We start from the raw sequence: 19,379 nt of genomic DNA, 5'->3' as shown, positions 1-19,379 counted from the left end.
GCCCTCTTCCTGGTATTTCCAAGTCCTAGCGAGGAACCGGGGGAGTCTGTTGCTGCTTGTGTTTTTCTTCCTCCTCCTCTTCCTCTTCCTCCTCCTCCTCCTCGTTATTTTTTTTTTGTATTTTTCTTAATAATAATAATAATAATAATAATAACAAACTTTTATAACAGTAATACCTTCCTCCTCCTCCTCCTCCTCCTCCTTCCACCACCACCACCATTACTACTTACAGTTACTCATTTTCTTCTCCCCACAAACTCGTGCTAATGACTTTGAGGTACGAGTGCACATTATAATACAAGGACTGGATGAAATGCAAAAGGAGGAGTGAACGATAGTAAGGTAGTATATTCATAACAAAGCAAATCTAAGAGCACATCTAGAAAATAAAGGAAGCTGCAAGAAGCCATCACGCCTACACGTAGCAGTCCCCGTATAAAACATGCCTACCCATTTCCATCCTGTTATTCCTGTCCAACCATAAACTTGCCTAATCTTTTTGTAAAGCTCCCTATTAACTCTCTCTCTCTCTCTCTCTCTCTCTCTCTCTCTCTCTCTCTCTCTCTCTCTCTCTCTCTCTCTCCTTATCAGTCTAACTTTATCAAGCTTGATTAGAAAAAAGAAAAAAACGATAGGAAGAAATGATTGGTGTGTATACGTAGGTTGGCTTGATGGAGGAAGGTAAGAGGGACCAGTGTGCTTAAGGCGGTTAAAAATGAATCGGTGTAAGTGGTGTGAGTGATCCTGGAGACTGGGAAGTGGTAAATACGTACAATGTTGGACTCCTATCGAGGCAGGGGGCGGGCGGTGCATGTGGTATCTTCCGTAATCAGGGGCCTGAGATAACGTCCATGGGAATGTTCTTTGCCAGTTAGTTATTAGGGTGTTTGTTAAGTAATGTGAAGGGTGTTTCTTAAATTATGTGAATGCATATAACTTATTCATTGTAGATACAAGTAGTGGAGACGGAGAAAATAATATACATTGACTAAACGAGGGGAAAAAATATATACGTACACTGATTATACGGTAAAAAAAAAAGTTGGTAATTTGCGAAAGAATGGAATAATAATATGAACATACTAGAGTTTGTAAGTACTGGCGTGGCTAAATATGTATGGCAGATAAAGATCAGAATATAGAAAGTATGTGGCATAGCCTAGACTGGAGATGGGTGATAAAATGTGTTGATTATATGGAGAAAAAAAATTTATATATATATATATATATATATATATATATATATATATATATATATATATATATATATATATATATATATATATATATATATATATATATTCATCGTCGTTTGTGTAATAAATTGGCGCATAGAGTAGAGGAAATAAAAGGTAGTGATAACACTTATAAATGGCTTGGAATATGTTGTAAAGGTTCAGGTAAACAAAGAACGAGCTAGAAATATGTGCATGTATTTATGTCACTGATGTATGACGCTGGTGTGTAGAAAAGGTACAGTAGAGATGAAGAACAATGAAGATTAATGTCAGCAGGAAGTATGCAGGTGAAGGAAATGTTGCTAAATAGACTACGAAAATGCAGAATATAGAACCATATTCTGAAACACCTGTCCGCACCTCGATTGCTTTCGGAAGGCCTAGTTGAAGTTACACTTGGAGGGTGTTTCTCATGATTCGTGTGACAGATCAACAAGATTTCTACAGTATTAACAAGAGAAACTCTTGAGAACCCAACTAATTATCTCAGTGGCCTTTGAAAATAGTCGTGGTGAGAGAGCAAAGCGTTTCTGGAGGTTGTGTCAATTGGATGAAATGCCTCTACCGATAAGAACTAGCTAATCATGACATGGGCGGTGTTATGACACCACCACCACCACCACCACCAACACCGTCATCTCGCCATCATCCCGCCGCCGTCACAACCGCCATCACCACCACCTGCACCACAGCTCCACCACAACCATTCACTACTATACTTATCCCCGCCATCGCCTCCCACCTCTCACCACACTAGGTCACCACTGCGTCACCACATTGAGTCACCACCACCACCACCACCACTGCTGCAGCCGCCACACTCTTCCTGGTTCTGCATTGCTTCACTATACATTACCACGTACACCACATTACATCACCAGTCATGAAATTTTACTGTAATCACAACACCACATCAGACATGACACTGCATCACCACACCACCTCGCTCACCACATCACCACTCGGCATCGCATCAGCTGACACCACCACCACAATCATTCCCTCCGGGGCAGGGCCAGATAGCCGCTGCGTGTGTGTGTGTGTAATAATAATAATAATAATAATAATAAACGGTTTATTATTTAGGCAGTTGACAAACTGAAAATGTACATAGGGGATGGGGAAAAACTTAACATTAATCCTAACGGTAAGACTAATCTAGGAGGGAAATACTATCGATTGATGGCTCGCACCATGGTGGGAATCGCACTGAGTCTGTACCGGTCCGTGCGCGGCGCCTTCAGGGGCGTTATTTTGTTGTGGTGTCTGGTGGCACGGACAGGGCGAGGCGCGTCGGGCGGCAGCATGTCTCTGAGACGCGGATGATGCAGTAGTCCCTTCCCAAACTTCTCCAGAGCCTCTCGGTGCCTGGTGGATATTCTGGACAGACTCAGGGTGGTCAGGGCTTCTTCATAGGTGGTGTATGCAGGGCCAAGGATGACCCTGCACGCCCTTTTCTGCACACTCTCTAGCTGTAGCTGTTGAGTGTGTGTGAGGGAGGAGGACCACGCTGGGGAGGCGTACATGAGTTTGGGGAGGATGAAGGTGAGGTACACCCCCCTTAACTCATCTGTCGGCGTCCCCAGCGACCTGAGTCTGCGCAGCATGTACAGCCTGTAGGTAGCTGATCTCACGGTGCTGGCGACATGCTGCTTCCAGGTCAGCTGGTCGTCCACCGTGACTCCGAGAAGCTTGGCACATTGGACCACCTGGAGGGGGTGAGGGCCCACTGTGAGCCGGGGAGGGGGCACTGGTACAGAGGAGGTACAGAAATGCATCACCACAGTTTTGCTGTGGTTGATGTGTGTGTGTGTGTGTGTGTGTGTGTGTGTGTGTGTGTGTGTGTGTGTGTTTGAGGGAGGGAAGGGGGGGCTGTACACAGTGATGTATCAGCATTGCCTCGCTGCCCATCACATTGTTTATGTCCCCGCTTGCTCAGGCAAGCGGGGAAAGTGTGTATTAATAACTGTGTGTGTGTGTGTGTGTGTGTGTGTGTGTGTGTGTGTGTGTGTGTGTGTGTGTTTTCCCCCGCATAGTCTTTTCTTGCTATTATCTCCCACACCCCCAGAACCAAACAGTTATCTGGCGCATGGAAAGCGTTACCAACGGGTCGGTCTCTTCCCCGCACCATAACTTTCCCTGCAACGCTAGTGTAGTAACTGAACAGCCGTGTACTAAATGATAAATGATTCAGTTTAAAAAAAAAAATGAATAAATAAAAAAAAGAAAAAAAAAAAAAAATATATATATATATATATATATATATATATATATATATATATATATATATATATATATATATATATATATATATATATATATATATATATATATAATAATAATGACAACAGTTCGTGCTTGATCAGCGATAAAGAAGAAAAGAAAACGTTACGACCAAGGCGGCGGTGATGAGATATGTTCAGGATTAGCTGGTGAAATATTTTTCATTGATGATTAGTGTTGCTTCCTACCTCAAGATGTGTTACTGCTGCGTTGAGCGTGGCGCACAAGGCCACAAGATGAGGGAACGTTCCCACCTGGCGTTGCTGCACAATCTGTTATATAGTTCAACTCAATAACTGTAGCAAACACATCATGGTTCCGATAACAAAGGATACATAAGAATGGGCCTGATCGTTTCAAATACTCGTGGGGGAAAATTGTATATATTAGCTGGTCTCTTAAATCTGTGATGTAGTGAGTAAAGTTTTGTGGCTGGGAAAGTTTTGCGGCTGATATACAGAAGGTAACCGACAGGGACGATCAGGTACTCTGTCCTTCAGTGGCGGAGCTGGCCACTGTGGCGCCCTGGACAAAGCTACACTTCGGTGCCCTCTTACTATCCCTGCTTATAAAAGTTGGCATTTTTTTTGTTTTTTTGTTAAGGCAATTGAAATTACGCCAGCGAACATTGTTATAGTATATACAGACAGTACAGTACAAACATGAACAAAATAAGCAGAGCATGGCGATGCCGCCCTGGGTGACTGCCCATGATGGCCATAGCAAAACCCGCTCCTGCTCCCTTTAGGTTATCTGATGAACATTTTGGTGCCCGCCACAGAGAGACTGTCACAGTGCACGCAGACGATGGCTTGACGTGAACTGGTCACGTTTTAGTTATGTGGGATGAAAACAAATGATTACAAGTTATGTAATGATCACCTACGGTTTAATTTCGTAGACTTATAAAATTCGCCGATATTTTATACAATAAGATATGTTTTTCTAGTAATGATCATAGGGAGGCATTACTAACGCACCCTGGGATCACTCTGGGACTCAGGGTGAGCTTACACAAGTTAGGTTAGGTTAGGCAATATAGAGAGTAAGACTTTGCTTCCAACACGTGTAGACGATTTCAGCTCTCCCAGAGTGAGCTGTTCTAACACCAGAATTGTTTTCCTCCCTAGGCAACAACAATGAGGCCCAGACGTTCCTGTCCCGGGGCGGCCAGGTCATCATCAGGATGCGTGGGCTGCCCTATGACTGCACTCCTAAGCAAGTGGTGAGTACCGCGGAGCCGCTCCTCCTATTGGCTCCTGACGTGTCTTGCGTGACTGGTGGCGTCTGCACTTACGTGGCCGCCGCTCGCTGGACCTTGTGACTGGCCAATAATACTATCAGGCCGACTATCTTATCTCGTGTCCCAAGGCTCTTTTGACTTCAGTCTCCTATTCTCGACGATCGAATGCTGCTGATACTCTTCTTTCTTCACTTTGATTTATTCACTTCCATCCAAAAAGTTTCCCACGTTTTCTGAAATTTCTTTGCTAATAGGAATCTTTGGTTGGAGATTTTTGCCTGAGAGGAATAGTGTTTATGGAAGCTGATGAGTGAGGGAGGGGGTGAGTGAGTGAGTGAGTGAGTGGCGAACGTCAGGTGTTGAAATCAAGGTACATTAAGTAAAGTAGTGAGAGGAAGGAATTGTTGAAGCACGTACACACAATGTAGACAGGCTTCCACGATCAGAAGTGTGGGACTGAGTGATTGTGCTGCACTGGACAGACTAGAACGAGGTAAAAATGTGAAGGGAGACAAAGCAGAGGTGAACAGAGAGAGAGAGAGAGAGAGAGAGAGAGAGAGAGAGAGAGAGAGAGATACAGACAAATAGACAGACAGGGAGGAGCAGCAGCAAGTGGTAGATAAGAGACTCTTCCAGGGTTGTAGTTACTTACCCTCTTGACGATGAACACTCCGATGATGACCTTAACTGATAAAAGATAAGAGGGACTGACTTGGTTGTGATCTCCAGCGCTTCCTTCGCATCCCTCCATCTTCTTGTACACGCTTCAGCCAGGATTGTTTTCCCTTTACCCTAAAGTGACTGCTGAGTTAACCTTGTCTGTTAAATCTGTTGTGTTCCCTCTTCTTTGAATGACGTAACTTAATGTTTATGTTACAGCAGTCGGAGTATATATTTATTAACATTTTTGTTTGTATACTTACTGGATGCACAGAATGGAAATAATGAATCACCAAGGTGGAGGTGTGTAAAGAGAACTCGGCACCATTTGTACTATCTGGTTGTTACTCATCCACCTTTCTCTCTCTCTCTCTCTCTCTCTCTCTCTCTCTCTCTTTTTCGTTTCTCAGGTGGAGTTCTTCGAGTCAGGCGAGAACGGCTGTCAGATTCTGGACAATGAGGACGGCGTGTTGTTCGTTAGGAAACCCGATGGGCGGGCAACCGGAGACGCCTTCGTGCTGTTCGGCTCGGAGGAGGACAGCACCAAAGCCCTCGCCAAGCATCGCGAGATCATAGGCTCTCGCTACATCGAACTCTTCCGCTCCACCACGGCCGAGGTGCAGCAGGTGAGGGGCGAACCGTACTGACTGTCTCTCCCTTCTTCCCACACTCTTCCTTTGAATACTAACTCATGTGACGGAGATTGAGGTGTTGACTCACACTCCAAAATAATGGACACAAACTTGAGTAGCGTGACCCAGGCTTACCGAGTGACACACTGACACACACCAGTCATCAGTGACGTGGATCGACAGACATCATCATAGCACGACGAGAACACTGTTTTCTCAATCCTACGTAAATTTACTCTTGCACTGTACTGTCCATTCTGCGCACTCACTGGAACAGTTAGCATTGATTGCCCTTAAGGTAAAAACATAAACAACCCCTCTCCCCTTCCCCACCTGAATTATACCTGCAGTCTCCTTCCCTACGAGTAATTCAGTCCCGCATCATCGTGGGTGTCCCGTGACCAACACCAGACTTAACATATTCCCTTCGATTTCAACACACACAAGTGGTGCGGCTTTGTGCCGGCGCGTGGTGGTGCAGCAGATGGGCACGCTCGTTGCGGAGAGCTAGAAGAGTCTTCCACTTGCATTTGACCTGGAGCTGTCGAATGCATGTTTATTAAGCTTTGTTTCATAGCCTGGGGGACTTAAGATTATTTTGTTTTGGTCACGTAAGTGAAACGCTTAATGTATCGTGTAAAAAAAGTCCTCTCTGTGTAGGATTTGAGATAATATTAAGCGGATTGGACATGAAATTAAATGAATGAGGCAAGGCGCCATTCCCCGTTGCGGCGTGTGTGCTGCAGTCCCTGTGAACAAGGTGAGCTGTAATGTGCCTGGCCTGAGTGATCTCGAGGGGAGGGTGACTGTCTCGGGTGCTGCTGACCATTATTAATCACACTTTTATTTGCACGCTTATCATGGCGCAGCGATAACGGTAAGTAGGAGTCTGGCGGCAGAGATGCGCTCCTGGCCCTGCATGACCCCACCGCCCTTCCAAGGTGACCCCTCACTGGATCTCTCTCACCCCTGACTTCCCTAAGCGCCTTCCCTGACTCCTGTACGCATCACCCTCTCCCTCTCCACACACACTCTCCCTCTCCACACACACATTCTCTCTCTCTCTCTCTCTCTCTCTCTCTCTCTCTCTCTCTCTCTCTCTCTCTCTCTCTCTCTCTCTCTCTCTCCACACCCCCCCTGGTATTTCCTCTCAGCCTATCTATAAACCATAACATTGATTTATACAGCCAGACACCTCACTCTTTACCCACTGCTTTCTCTCCCCCGCGCACACACACACACACACACACACACCCACCCACCCTCCCTCCCTCCCTCACTGTGACCACGCATGTGCAGTACAACTTTTCACTGTTAAATATTATGTCTACTTTTCCCAAGACTTTTTTTTCAGTACTGTGTAGTGGAAACATTTTTTTTATGGGATATTTAAATGATTGTTTTGTTATATATGTAATATTAGTGATTTTTTTTTCTCTACAACACATGAATGAAATGCCGCACGTCTGCTTGTCTTTCTGGATTCGTGGCGCTCAGGCCGCCATGATGAGGCAGAGCCGCGTGGAGGACGGGGATGGAGGGCGTCGCGGCGGGCGAGGTGACGGGGTGCGTAGCGCTCACCCTCGTGGGGAAGGTGGTGGTAGTGATGGTGGCGGTGTGTTGGTAGTGTGGTGATGGTGGTGGTGGTGGTGTGCGGATAGGATAGACTGGGTGGTGGTGGTGGTGGTGGTGGTGTGCGGATAGGATAGACAGGGTGGTGGTGGTTTCTTGGTGTTGTTGTGTAGTATGGTGTGTGTTGGAAGCAAGAGCAGGGCGATGATGATGGTGGTGGTAGTAGTGTTGATGTTTTTGGTGGTGATGGTGGTGGTGGTGGTGGTGGTGGTCGTGTTGGGCAGGCTAAACTTGTCAAGCTGACACATCGCTTCCCTCAGCATTAATCTCATTCATACCAGCCCAGGACTCCTCTGCTCGCCACCAAGCAGCAGCAGCAGCAGCAGCAGACACCTCCCCACTTACTGCTGCTGCTACTGCTGCTGCTGCTGCTGTTGCTGCTCCTGTTGCTGCTCCTGCTGCTCCTGCTGCTGCTGTTGCTGCCCAGCACGCCACTGCATCCTCCAACCCACCCATCCTTCCATCCTTCCTTCCACCCTCCAACCCACCCATCCTTCCATCATTCCCTCCATTCTCTAACCCTGCCCATCCTTCCATCCTTCCTTCCATCCTGCAACCCCGCCCATCCTTCCAACCTTCTTTCCTTCCTTCCTCCAACCCCACCCATCCTTCCATCCTTTCTTCCGTCCTCCAGCCCCACCCTTCCTTCCTCCCACCCCCCAACCCCACCCTTCCTTCCTTTCTTCCTTCTTTCCATCCCTCCTTCCATCCTACAACTCCACCCATCCTTCCATCCATCCATCCATCCATCCATCGACTCATCCACTCAATAAGAAATTTAAACGCTATTCCCTTAACTATTATGTAAGACTGGTTCTGGTCGAGAGAGAGAGAGAGAGAGAGAGAGAGAGAGAGAGAGAGAGAGAGAGAGAGAGAGAGAGAGAGAGAGAGAGAGAGAGAGAGAGAGCTTAGTGGACATACCAGCCCTTAGAATCCAAAATCGAAACCAAATTTGCGTTGTGAAGCGTCTTGAAGCCTCTCTTGGAAACTTGGCGATTGGGTGGCTCGAATTGTTAGGGTTTATAATAATGATAATGATAATAATAATAATAATAATAATAATAATGGTAATGATAATAATAATAATAATAACAATAATAATAATAATAGTAATGACAAACAATAAGAATTATATCAATAAAGATAAATGATAATAATGATAAGTAGTATAATTGTGAAGGAATGATCATGATAATGTAATAGTTATGATAACAGTAATACGAGAGACAGTGGTGGCAATAAGAAAATGAGCAAGAGGTGTCAAGGTTGCAGCAAGGAAACTTTAATGATGACCAAGCCTCAGAACGTTAATAAATAATGAGGCGAAGGTGAAAGAAGCCAGTGACATAACATACATGGGAGCTTCCTTGGTGATGCTCTGCTCCCACCGCTCAGCCGCCACTCACCGATGCCTTCCACTCACCAGCACCATATTGCATAAGAATGACGCTGAAGTGCGCTGGAGAAAACCGGTTGTCTTTCTCTCGCCACAACTTAACTGGGTATGCCTTCTTGCAACAACGAAACTTATCTTGCTTATCCCCTTATCTTATCTTGCATCCCCACATTTCATCCATACATTACACTTGCATCCGTACGTTTCCATCCGCGTGTCAGTTTTCTCAGCCAGAACAGTATTGACTAAATGGAAAGGAGGTGCCGGGCATCGGGGAGCCTTGTGCATCTAATATACCTTTTCTTCAATAATTCCCAGTTGACATGGTGCAAGGAAGACTTGGGCGGGTATGACAAAGTTGTTACGTGGTGATCGCAGGATGAGTGAAAGAAATAATACGAAACACAGAGAGAGAGAGAGAGAGAGAGAGAGAGAGAGAGAGAGAGAGAGAGAGAGAGAGAGAGAGAGAGAGAGAGAGAGAGAGAGAGAGAGAGAGAGAGAGAGAGTTTAATATTTACGTACAGCAACATACCGTCACAGGAATTCAAAATAAGATTGCACACTCCATGGCCTCCACGTCGTGTTGCTTCTTTTGCAATACCATTCCTGCTTCCTCGACGGTCACACATTTACATGCATTTCCTCTTCTTTGAACAATTCCCCCTCTAACTTTTTTTTTTTTTTGTTTCTTTGCTTCATTTGATCTTTCATGTCTTGTCTTCCACAATTATTATTACTTCCCCGTTTAGTTGTCGCTACTTCGTCTCTTATACCCCATACTCTCAGCTACCTTAACATCATCATTATTCGTAATTTTCTTCTGTCCTCCCTTAGAGCTTCATATCTCCCTTTCTTTCCCATTTTTTTTTTCTCATTTTTCTTTCCTTTCTTTCCCTTTGTCTCACATCTTGATTTCCTGTCATCGCTTCCCCCTTCCCTTTGACACGCCTCGATAAACAGAAAAGTTGTTAGGTGCGAATCACAGCCCGGCTTCTGCAGTAGCTGACCCATGTCACACAAGGCGGTAGACAATTGATGGTGACGAGAATGACTAGATGTCAAGATGAGACATGAGATGAGAGTTGGTGACTTGCTCGTGTGCGTGGATGTATGAAGAGCATTTTGTAAAAAAATGCATTAGTTGCTTCTACGATGGTGTGTTACGTTGATCTGTGAAGACCTGATGCAGGTATTATCCTTGGATTCTTTGGATGTTGGAAATTTTACACGATTCTTGTTGAATCCTATCCACAACACGCGTCCGTAAAACGTAATAGTGGAGTTGAGAAAGGAATTGAAGCTGGTCAGTTAGAAGCGGTTGTTGCGTCTCCCGATGTTGTTTTGAGTAAATTTTTTTTTTTTTTTTTCGGATGCGTGCTTGTTTTTTTTTTTTTTTTTTTTTTTTTTTTTTTGTTTTTTTTTTTTTTTTTTGTCTGTGTAGGACTTGTGCATTGTGGTTGAGCATTGTCTGGTTGAGTGGTGCCGTTTGGTTCGGACACTGGCAAGGCTGGTGGTGGGAGGCTCATGGCGTCCGGCCTCACCCTGCCTGCCACCACCACCATCACCCCGCCACCGCTGACAGTTTTTGTTGACGAGGCGTTCAGGGGAGCAGCGAGGAACGAATGCTGGGAGGGGGAAGAGGGGGGTGTAGAGGGACCGGGCGAGGAAAGAGTAGAGTCTAGTAGTTGGAGGGAAAGAGGGAGCTAGGAGAGAGCAGAGGTGACGGTGTGCTGAGACATCAATAACGACAGTTTCAGCTAAACTGTTTGCCCCTCAGTAGAGTGTATTTGAAGCGTGGCTACAGGGGCGGCCAGCTTTCCCTTCCACTGTACTCCAAGCTTTTCTGGACTCGGTCTGTAATGGATAGGGTGGAACCAAGCTGTAATGCATGAAGTTCTCGACATTTTAGTGACGCGTTGAGTAATCAAGCAGCACATTGTAACCAACCAATGCGCATGGTGTGACTGCAGTATCTGGTGAATAACAAGCAGATGGTTCACTGCAAGGCTGCTATTATGTGACCAACAGCCTTCGAGGAATTATTGATATATGCAGCTTCTCGCTCATCTTCACCAATATCTGAACAAGGATGGTGACTAAGTACTGCATTTGAAATAGTGGTCAGTATCTTAGCGCAACAGTTTACAAATCCGGTGTGAGGCGTCTGGCTTGTCTTCAGCCACAACGGAAATACTTAAGTACGTCAATATAATATACTGCAGAAGCAGAGATGTTACGAAAGTTTTTTGAAACTGTGCGGTGTTGCAGAGCATCTATCAAACAAGAAGTAATGAATAAATTTGTACACTTCGCAAAACACGATTAGTAGTGAGATGAAGTCGGCGGCGGCAATGAGCCTCGATGTCTCCCCCGCTCCCAGCCATAAGCCTCCCCTCCCCGCCCCGCCGCCACGCCACAGGGCCGCCAAGTACAGGATAGTGGATAACGGCAGGGGAGCGGCCATCCTCAGGGTATGGGTACACCAGTCGAAGATTGGTACAGTTAGGCTTTAATGGCAGTTATTTGTTACGGAATGCTACATGTGTTCATTCTGCAAGCGTATTGAGAATGCTGCTAGTGGTGTGAGGCTGCCCAGCATGCTGCAGCGCACATACATTTTGGTTTATTTGCATTTTCTTGTGATTGTTATATTTTCTTGTGATTGTTATACAACAATCATGTGTAGGTTATTTGCTAATATTGCACGTCATACAGAATCATCCTAATAGTAGTATTCACATGAACATTTACGTATCAGTTCTTACAAAACCATTTGCTAAACAGATATGTCACGTTCATTTCTTTTTTCCGATAAGTGAAATGTGTTACAGGTGCTGAACCGGTCCATGGACCCCCCGCACATATGAACAGCAGCAGCCGCTCATCGCCCAACTGCCGCAGGTGCCGCTGCTGCCCCAACAGATTATCACCTCGGGGACCAGAAAGGACTGTATTCGTCTGCGAGGTTTGCCTTTCGAGGCCCAAGTGGAGCACATCCTAGAATTTCTTGGAGAACTGGCCAAGAGCATTGTTTACCAGGGCGTGCACATGGTGTACAATGCACAGGTAAGCGTGCCAAGTTCCCCGTGTGGCTGCTTGAAAAACTTGTCCACCACAGTATTCATTACTAAATGATGGTGTAAATGAGGTGAAGGCGAAGTGTTTCAACCACTCACCTACAACAGAAGGAAACTCCATCTAATATCTTGGCTTGTGCAATAAGAGAGAGAGAGAGAGAGAGAGAGAGAGAGAGAGAGAGAGAGAGAGAGAGAGAGAGAGAGAGAGAGAGAGAGAGAGGGTTTATTGGGAAACTTCTTTATCTAATTGTGAGTCAGCCATCAATTGGGAATGAAACCTTGCTTTCAGTTAAGTAATGAGTGATTTCTCAAAGTGCATTTTAAAGATAAACACGCACCTGTATTCTTTCCCTCCTCCTATTCTCATGATGAGAGTAAACTGATCTCCAAACATGGTGTCATTACATGCAGGTAAACATTTCAGATGAGTAAACTTGCTGCCATCAGTAAAGGTTAAGAAGTGTAAATCATCTTATTGCTCAAGTAAATACTGAGCATCAGAGAATTTCAGAACATTTATTATTTCCCAAGTGCTTGGCAGACAGGTCAGACCAGTAGCATAGCCATGACTGGTGTCACAGGGAAACGAGTATAGTTGACAGAAACTTGACATGTCCACTGCCTGCCTGATAATGTACATGAGAAGAACCAAGGGAAATACAGTAAAACCCTGCTAAGTCAGATTAATTGTAGGGAAGGCTGATCCAACTTAACTGAAAATCTGACTTATCCAAATCCAGCACAGCATTCAAATTCTTTGTCCTCGAGGTGTTGTTCAGCAGGCCTCCCTGCAGCATGCTGGATGTCCAGGCCACACACTGTTATCCCTTCAGCTCTTTCTTGCATGCACAATTTGTAGACAGATTTGTCAAGGTTTTTGTGCAGCACTTTTCTTGCTCTATACAGGTTCTTCCCTCCCTCTTTCCTTAAAAGTGACCAACTTAATCAATATCCAATGTAAAGGGATCTGACAACTTTTGTTATTAGATATTTTGATATATTTCAAGTTGCTGGGATGTATATGACATGTGGGTTATAGTTTGGAGACTCATGATGTAAATACTGATGGAGAGGGATCTTTGCATCATGTCTCCTGCTGGAGCATCATAGAAATACTAAGATTTTGACCTTAAGGTGAGATAGATTTTTAATCATGAGAGGTGCTCTAGCTAAGGACTGAACTTGTAGGTGGAAGCATAAGCTATAGCTCCTTGGATGTCAAGACCAAATGACCATTAGGTTTCCAGGTCATCTTTGGACCCTTTGTACCTCCAGTCACTACACATATAGGCATAGGCAAAGAGAGAGAGAGAGAGAGAGAGAGAGAGAGAGAGAGAGAGAGAGAGAGAGAGAGAGAGAGAGAGAGAGAGAGAGAGAGAGAGAGAGAGAGAGAGAGAGAGAGAGAGAGATTGATTGATTGATTGATTGATTGATTGATTGATTGATTGATTGATTGATTGATTGATTGATTGATTGATTGATTGATTGATTGATTGATTGATTGATTGATTGATTGATTGATTGATTGATTGATTGATTGATTGATTGATTGATTGATTGATTGATTGATTGATTTAAGGAATTTAGATGATGTCCTTGTGAACATGTCAAGGAGATGGAGCTGATGGAATATGATAGCTGAGAACCAGAGAGCAGTGTAGAACTGGAGGAACCTTCTTGAGAGAAAAAAAAATGGGTATACTGAATTGGTTTGGTCTGATGATGGGAATAAGGGAAGAGAGGTAAGAATGAAAGGAAGTTATAGGTCCAAGGGAGAAACTAAAAACTTGGGAAAAGTATTTTGAGCTGCATTATTCAAGGTACTTATGATTTCTTCAAAACAGATAGTGAAATTTAAGTGGAATGAATGCATGTATGATATGTTTTGTGTGTCACTCGAAGGTGAAGGAAAGAAATGTTTAGAGACTTGGTGTTTTGCTTTAGAGGTTTAGATTGTCCCGAGTGATTATTGACAAGGGGACACAAATGTGATAGGTGATAAATGACGATAATGATCTCAATGTTTACTTTCTCCCTAATCTGACAGGGTCAGCCAAGCGGTGAGGCATTCATCCAAATGGACAGTGAACACTCAGCATACCTTGCCTCTCAACAGAGGCACCACCGCTACATGGTCTTTGGCAAAAAACAGCGGTATATTGAAGTGTTTCAGTGCTCAGGAGAAGACATGAACATGGTGCTGACTGGTGGCCTCCCTGCCCAGCGACCCATCGTGTCCCCGGGTATGTTGGTATGGGACAGTACCTCCGCCAGTGTACCAGGGGGATTACATCACCCCCAAGGTTTGCCCCCTCCCCCAGGTGCTCCCCGCCCTCCTGGTCCTCATTTTCCTGGTTTGGCTCACCCATTTCCCCCTCCACCTCAAAGCCATCTGCTTCCAGGTATGCCTCCAAGTCCCCTAAAACAGACCGACACACCACTGCTACTTCCTCCACCAATGGGACCCCCTCCACCCAGGCCACCTCTTGCTCTTCCTCCTATTGAATTGCCTCACTCTTCCCAGGCACCACAAACACTCATATCTCCAGTAAAGCCCACCATGTCAATGCCCCCTGCTTTTGTTGGACCTTACGGAGACATTCCAGTTGCTTCTCAAGTTGGTGGAGCTAACAATCCAGTCATCTTCTTATCTAATCCACGCACATCCCTTGCTGGTGGGTTACATCCCCAGGTGACACTGGTTCCTGTATCAACTGCTCAAAGCAGAGATGCACAGGGAACACACAATGTTCAGAAACCCCCAATGGGGCCTCCTCTTCTGCCAGTACCTTATGCTGCAACCCCTTCCCTACCAGGCCCTAGACTACCTACTACTCAGAAACGTAGCTTTGATCAGGCTTTTCCTGGGGATCCAGGTGCTGGTGGCATGGGGGCCCTGAAGAGGACCCCACTTGTGAACCATTCCCTAATACATCATCCTTTCTACCCACCTCCACAAATTTTCCCTACCATGTAATACTCAAATTCACTGCTGCATAACACACACCTGTACATAGTGTTTGGCAATATGGGATGCAGAGCACAGATGAATGGGTCAAAACAGGTGATTCTAGTGGTCTGTGGGTAGGGTCTGGTAACTTTCCATCAGTCTGTAGTGTTGGTAGTTGTCATGCGAGTTACCAAGCTATTCATTGCATCCTTTTCCATCCCTTTTGAATTCTAGTGATTATGTGTGTGTGTGGTGCAGCAGTTCCTGTGTGTGCAATCTGCTGTTATCTGATGTGCTGCACCTGGTTTGGCAGAGATATGAACGCTGCTGGCCAATACTGTGTGGTTGCTTTGAGTGTTCAGCTGATGGTGGATGAGCCTTGTTTTTTTTTTTTTTTTTTTTTTTTTTTTTTTTTTTTTTCAGTGTCCGTCTGATGGATATTAGACAATGTTTCAACTGAGCTAACTTGAAATAAGCTTCTTGACATCTCTGTGTTGTCAATTATTTTCAACTTGCTTTTTACATATTTCTTTTTATGAATTATTCATGCATAAATTGGCATAAAAATCCTCTAAGCTCAGTTTGAAGCTGTACTGTTGTTCAAGTAACAGTTCGCTCTCTAAAATCTATCTTTGTTAGTATGTGGGTGTGTATGAGTGTGGGTGAAGCAGAAGTTGGCTGTTGTGTACACGGCTATATGTATATTCTCAATGTGTAGGTTCTTATCCTATTTGAATCTTTTCCTTGCTCGTAGATTAATGAGCATTCATCATAGTGTTAGTGATTTTAGATATAAGCTAAACATTTGTGTAATACTATGCTAATAAGCACCTAGATAAGGATTAATAACCGTGTACACCAAAGCAAATAGTTGGCTAGCAGTGTGACAGTGGTGATGGTGTGGTGGTCAGCAGACTGCCCTAGTAGGGGTGTGCAGTGGGCCACTCAGAGGGCCCTGGGAGGACACAGGTGCTGGACACAGAACATCACACTTCAAGTAACAGCAGTTCTGTATAAGAGCATAGTCTCACAATTCTGATATGTTATATCAGTGACTACAAATGACTGACAAATCACATGATTTTACAAACCATATTAATAAGTACTCTTAAATATGCATAATTTCTTTTTTTTTTTTACCAAGGTTGTTGCCTTGAGTGTGTGAGTTCTGCAGTCATGTGCTCTCCAGCCAGGCTGGCAAGGGTCAGGATGCGGGGGGGGGCAAGTTTGGTCCTCTAACACTTCTGTAATACATTCCTTTTAAGTGTGATATCTGCACTATTGTTATTTTGTGTGTACATTCAGTAGTTTCTCTATTGTTATAGCTTTACATTTAGTTCAGTTATTGAACATTTTCAAGGCTTGTATGACTTATTCATTTCAATCTGGTATCTTCCAGAATCTTATTCTAAGTTTGATATCTAACTTAAGTCAGCCCAGAAAATGTTCCAGATGATAGTTTGACTTACCTGGACTTTGGTGTGTTCGCCAATATTACTTTGCTAAGACCAATAAAATCTGTTAAGATATTCCCAGTGGTTTTCTGGTTCCGGTGTATGGGTCATCTCTCATCTTCTATGTCAAACAAAGCCAATCTCTCATATGAGGCTCGTGGGCCTGGCTGATTAAGGTAACAAGGTAGGCAAGAGCTTTACACCTTTTGTGGTTGCAGGCTGCATTCTGGTGTTCTTTATTTTCTGTAGCTGTGATGCACTGTAGTCAAGGTGTTGGCTAGATGTGCTTCCTTATGGTAAATGGCTTTGGTGCAGGAACCTTAGGTTGTGGTAACTGTGGTTGGTGCATGTCTGTAGTGTGGTGTGGGATTAGTAATAGTGTGGTGTGGTGGTGGGAGGTGTGCATGTGGTATTGTGGTGACAGTAATGGTACTCTGAAGCTATATTTATATTAAAGGCAGGCCTTTAACATTGTATCTCATCTTTCTCATGTAAATCTATACAAATACATATTTTCAACTAATGCAAAAAAAAATGCTGTACAATGTATATGCCTGCCTTTATCCAGCTGATGTGCTAGTCTTATCTGTTTTCATGATTCAAATAATTATTGTGTAGGCATCATTCATTTTTCATTGAGAGCCTCCTTGACAGATCATTATCAATTTGAAGTTTTCATTGTTTCCTACAGTAATGCCTTTTCCTATATTTCTGTATAGTTATTGATACAAATATGCTAAAACAGGCAGATTATCAGATCCATGGAATATTTGTTGTTTATTTTTTAGCTAAAGCTGCGTATGAGTGTTGTATGTTTGTATGCGTATTATTGTTGTGCAGTGATAGTATAAATTTTCGTGAAGGTAAGAAATGTTTGTTCCAATAGGTTTGTTTCAGCCTACATGTGAATTCCTGAGACTTTATAATATATAGATAGATGCCGAGCACTTTTCACCAAGAAATTATACTATCATCTGTGTACTTATTAAAGTGGCCCCAAGTGGCAACCTCACCTAGGACCATTCTTGACCCCATTCCCTCTACAGGAGGCACTGTGCTTGCACCTCCCTTTGGTGCTTTCCCTCTGGGTCCAGCACCCCCAGTTTTGAATGCTGTTGGGGCCGTCACTCCCCGCCTGCCAGCATACCCTGGGATGGCTTACCCAACGATGTTTTACTGGCCATATCCATCGCCACCAGTCTCCCCAAGCTCTCCTTACTATGGATCTCCACCACACATGGCAACTCCTGCCACACCGCCCCACCACACTATTGTGAGTAAATAACTACCGAAGCATATCAAACTATGCTGTTTAGAAAATAGTTCTGTAACATGTGCTTTAATACATACTTGCAAATACATAATATATAATGTATCTTTTTAATACCTCTTCACTCAGACTTCTTTGGATAAGGCAACCATGATACTTGTCTCCATTAGTTTCTTTCCCAGCATTTCATTCTCTCTCTCTCTCTCTCTCTCTCTCTCTCTCTCTCTCTCTCTCTCTCTCTCCCCCAGTCATTGCAGGGTACTGTTTATCACAATCACTTGACATTTCATCCCATCCCCCCATGCTAGATAAACCAAACCTTCTTTACAAACTTCTATTAATTTACCATCTTATTCATTCATTTAATAGGCACTTCAGCAACTTTCAGAGTACTTATTTTCACTGCTTGAATCTTCAGAGTAGAGAACTATTCATTTGTTCATATTTTTTCTCTCCTCTGTGTTCAGAAGTATACCTACAATAGCATTTAAAAATGCATATATATAATGTTTTCTGCTCCATATTTCCTGATCCTTCCTATCATGTATGCTAATAATCTTACCACTTTCTATAATGCAAAACTACCTTCCTTTCCCTTTGCCTTCCACACTCATACAGAATGGAGTGAAAATATTTGTCAGGCACTTTGTTAGTTTCCTGTAACTTGAACATTGCTGCTCACACTACTGCAAGGATTCGGCATCATTACTGTTTTTGTGCATCTGTAAAATTGACAAGTTGTTATGATTTAAAGTCTGACTCCTTGGCTTACATCTCACACATGTTCTCTGTTAGGTGAACAGGGGCTACAGCGTGAAAGGAGACAGGCCCACATTGTCTCCACCTGCCCGGGGATTCGAACCTGGGACTTCCCGGTTGTGAGCCAAGTGCACTAGCCTCTACACCACCAGGCTGCTTCCCTTCTTGTAGACTGTATTGAATTGACTTGCAATCTTTACAGAATGTTAAATCAGTCTATCATTTTCTACAAACTGTATTAATCAGTTTATCAATAAAAAAAAATGCACATCCTTTTAATTCTCTGCCAACAAAGTATACTGGAAATTCATTAAACTAATCAGCTTGCAGTTTGTGTTATTTTGTTATTTTCATTCCATTACCACTGTCACCATCTCTTTCATTTCTTTTGCAACTCCATCTACAAAAAGAATTGATAGACTGTAACATGACATATTATATTTCACAGCTCCATATGTGTAATATTTTCCAAAATTTCATTCTCTTTTTCATACACTGGCATATCCATGGAAGGCAATTTCTCTGTCTAATAACATTCTACACTCTCCATATCCATATTCAGTACATTTAACTTTATTCCCATTATACACTGTTCCCCACAGATTCACAAATGCTCTATACTTTATTAATATTTTCTTGATTATCACTCACTTTAAAAAATCCATATGTTCCTAATTAATTTTATTCTTTATAATTTCTCTGGATTTTCAACTGGAATCCATCTTACCAGTTCAATATTTATTTGTAGTCACCACATTTATATTTGACTCCTTTTCCTTTGTAGA

The 19,379-nt window shown here is 43.6% G+C and overlaps 1 protein-coding gene across 1 annotated transcript in view; it reads left to right on the top strand.

Moving 5' to 3' along the window:
• LOC135102387 (RNA-binding protein fusilli-like) overlaps positions 1–18,923 on the top strand; it is a 132,969-nt gene extending 114,046 nt beyond the window's left edge. Inside the window, 7 exon segments of the mRNA XM_064007572.1 lie at positions 4,652–4,746; positions 5,835–6,050; positions 11,916–11,936; positions 11,938–12,150; positions 14,209–14,404; positions 17,612–17,838; positions 18,631–18,923. Of these exon segments, the coding sequence (XP_063863642.1) occupies positions 4,652–4,746; positions 5,835–6,050; positions 11,916–11,936; positions 11,938–12,150; positions 14,209–14,404; positions 17,612–17,838; positions 18,631–18,717 (1,055 nt within the window). The 3' untranslated portion in view covers positions 18,718–18,923.
• The last annotated feature ends 456 nt before the right edge of the window (positions 18,924–19,379 follow it).

This window comes from Scylla paramamosain, chromosome 7, assembly GCF_035594125.1.
Source record: "Scylla paramamosain isolate STU-SP2022 chromosome 7, ASM3559412v1, whole genome shotgun sequence".
Classification (NCBI taxonomy): domain Eukaryota; kingdom Metazoa; phylum Arthropoda; class Malacostraca; order Decapoda; family Portunidae; genus Scylla; species Scylla paramamosain.
Note: the sequence above shows the minus strand (reverse complement) of the source record. Positions and strands in the feature narration are given on the sequence as shown.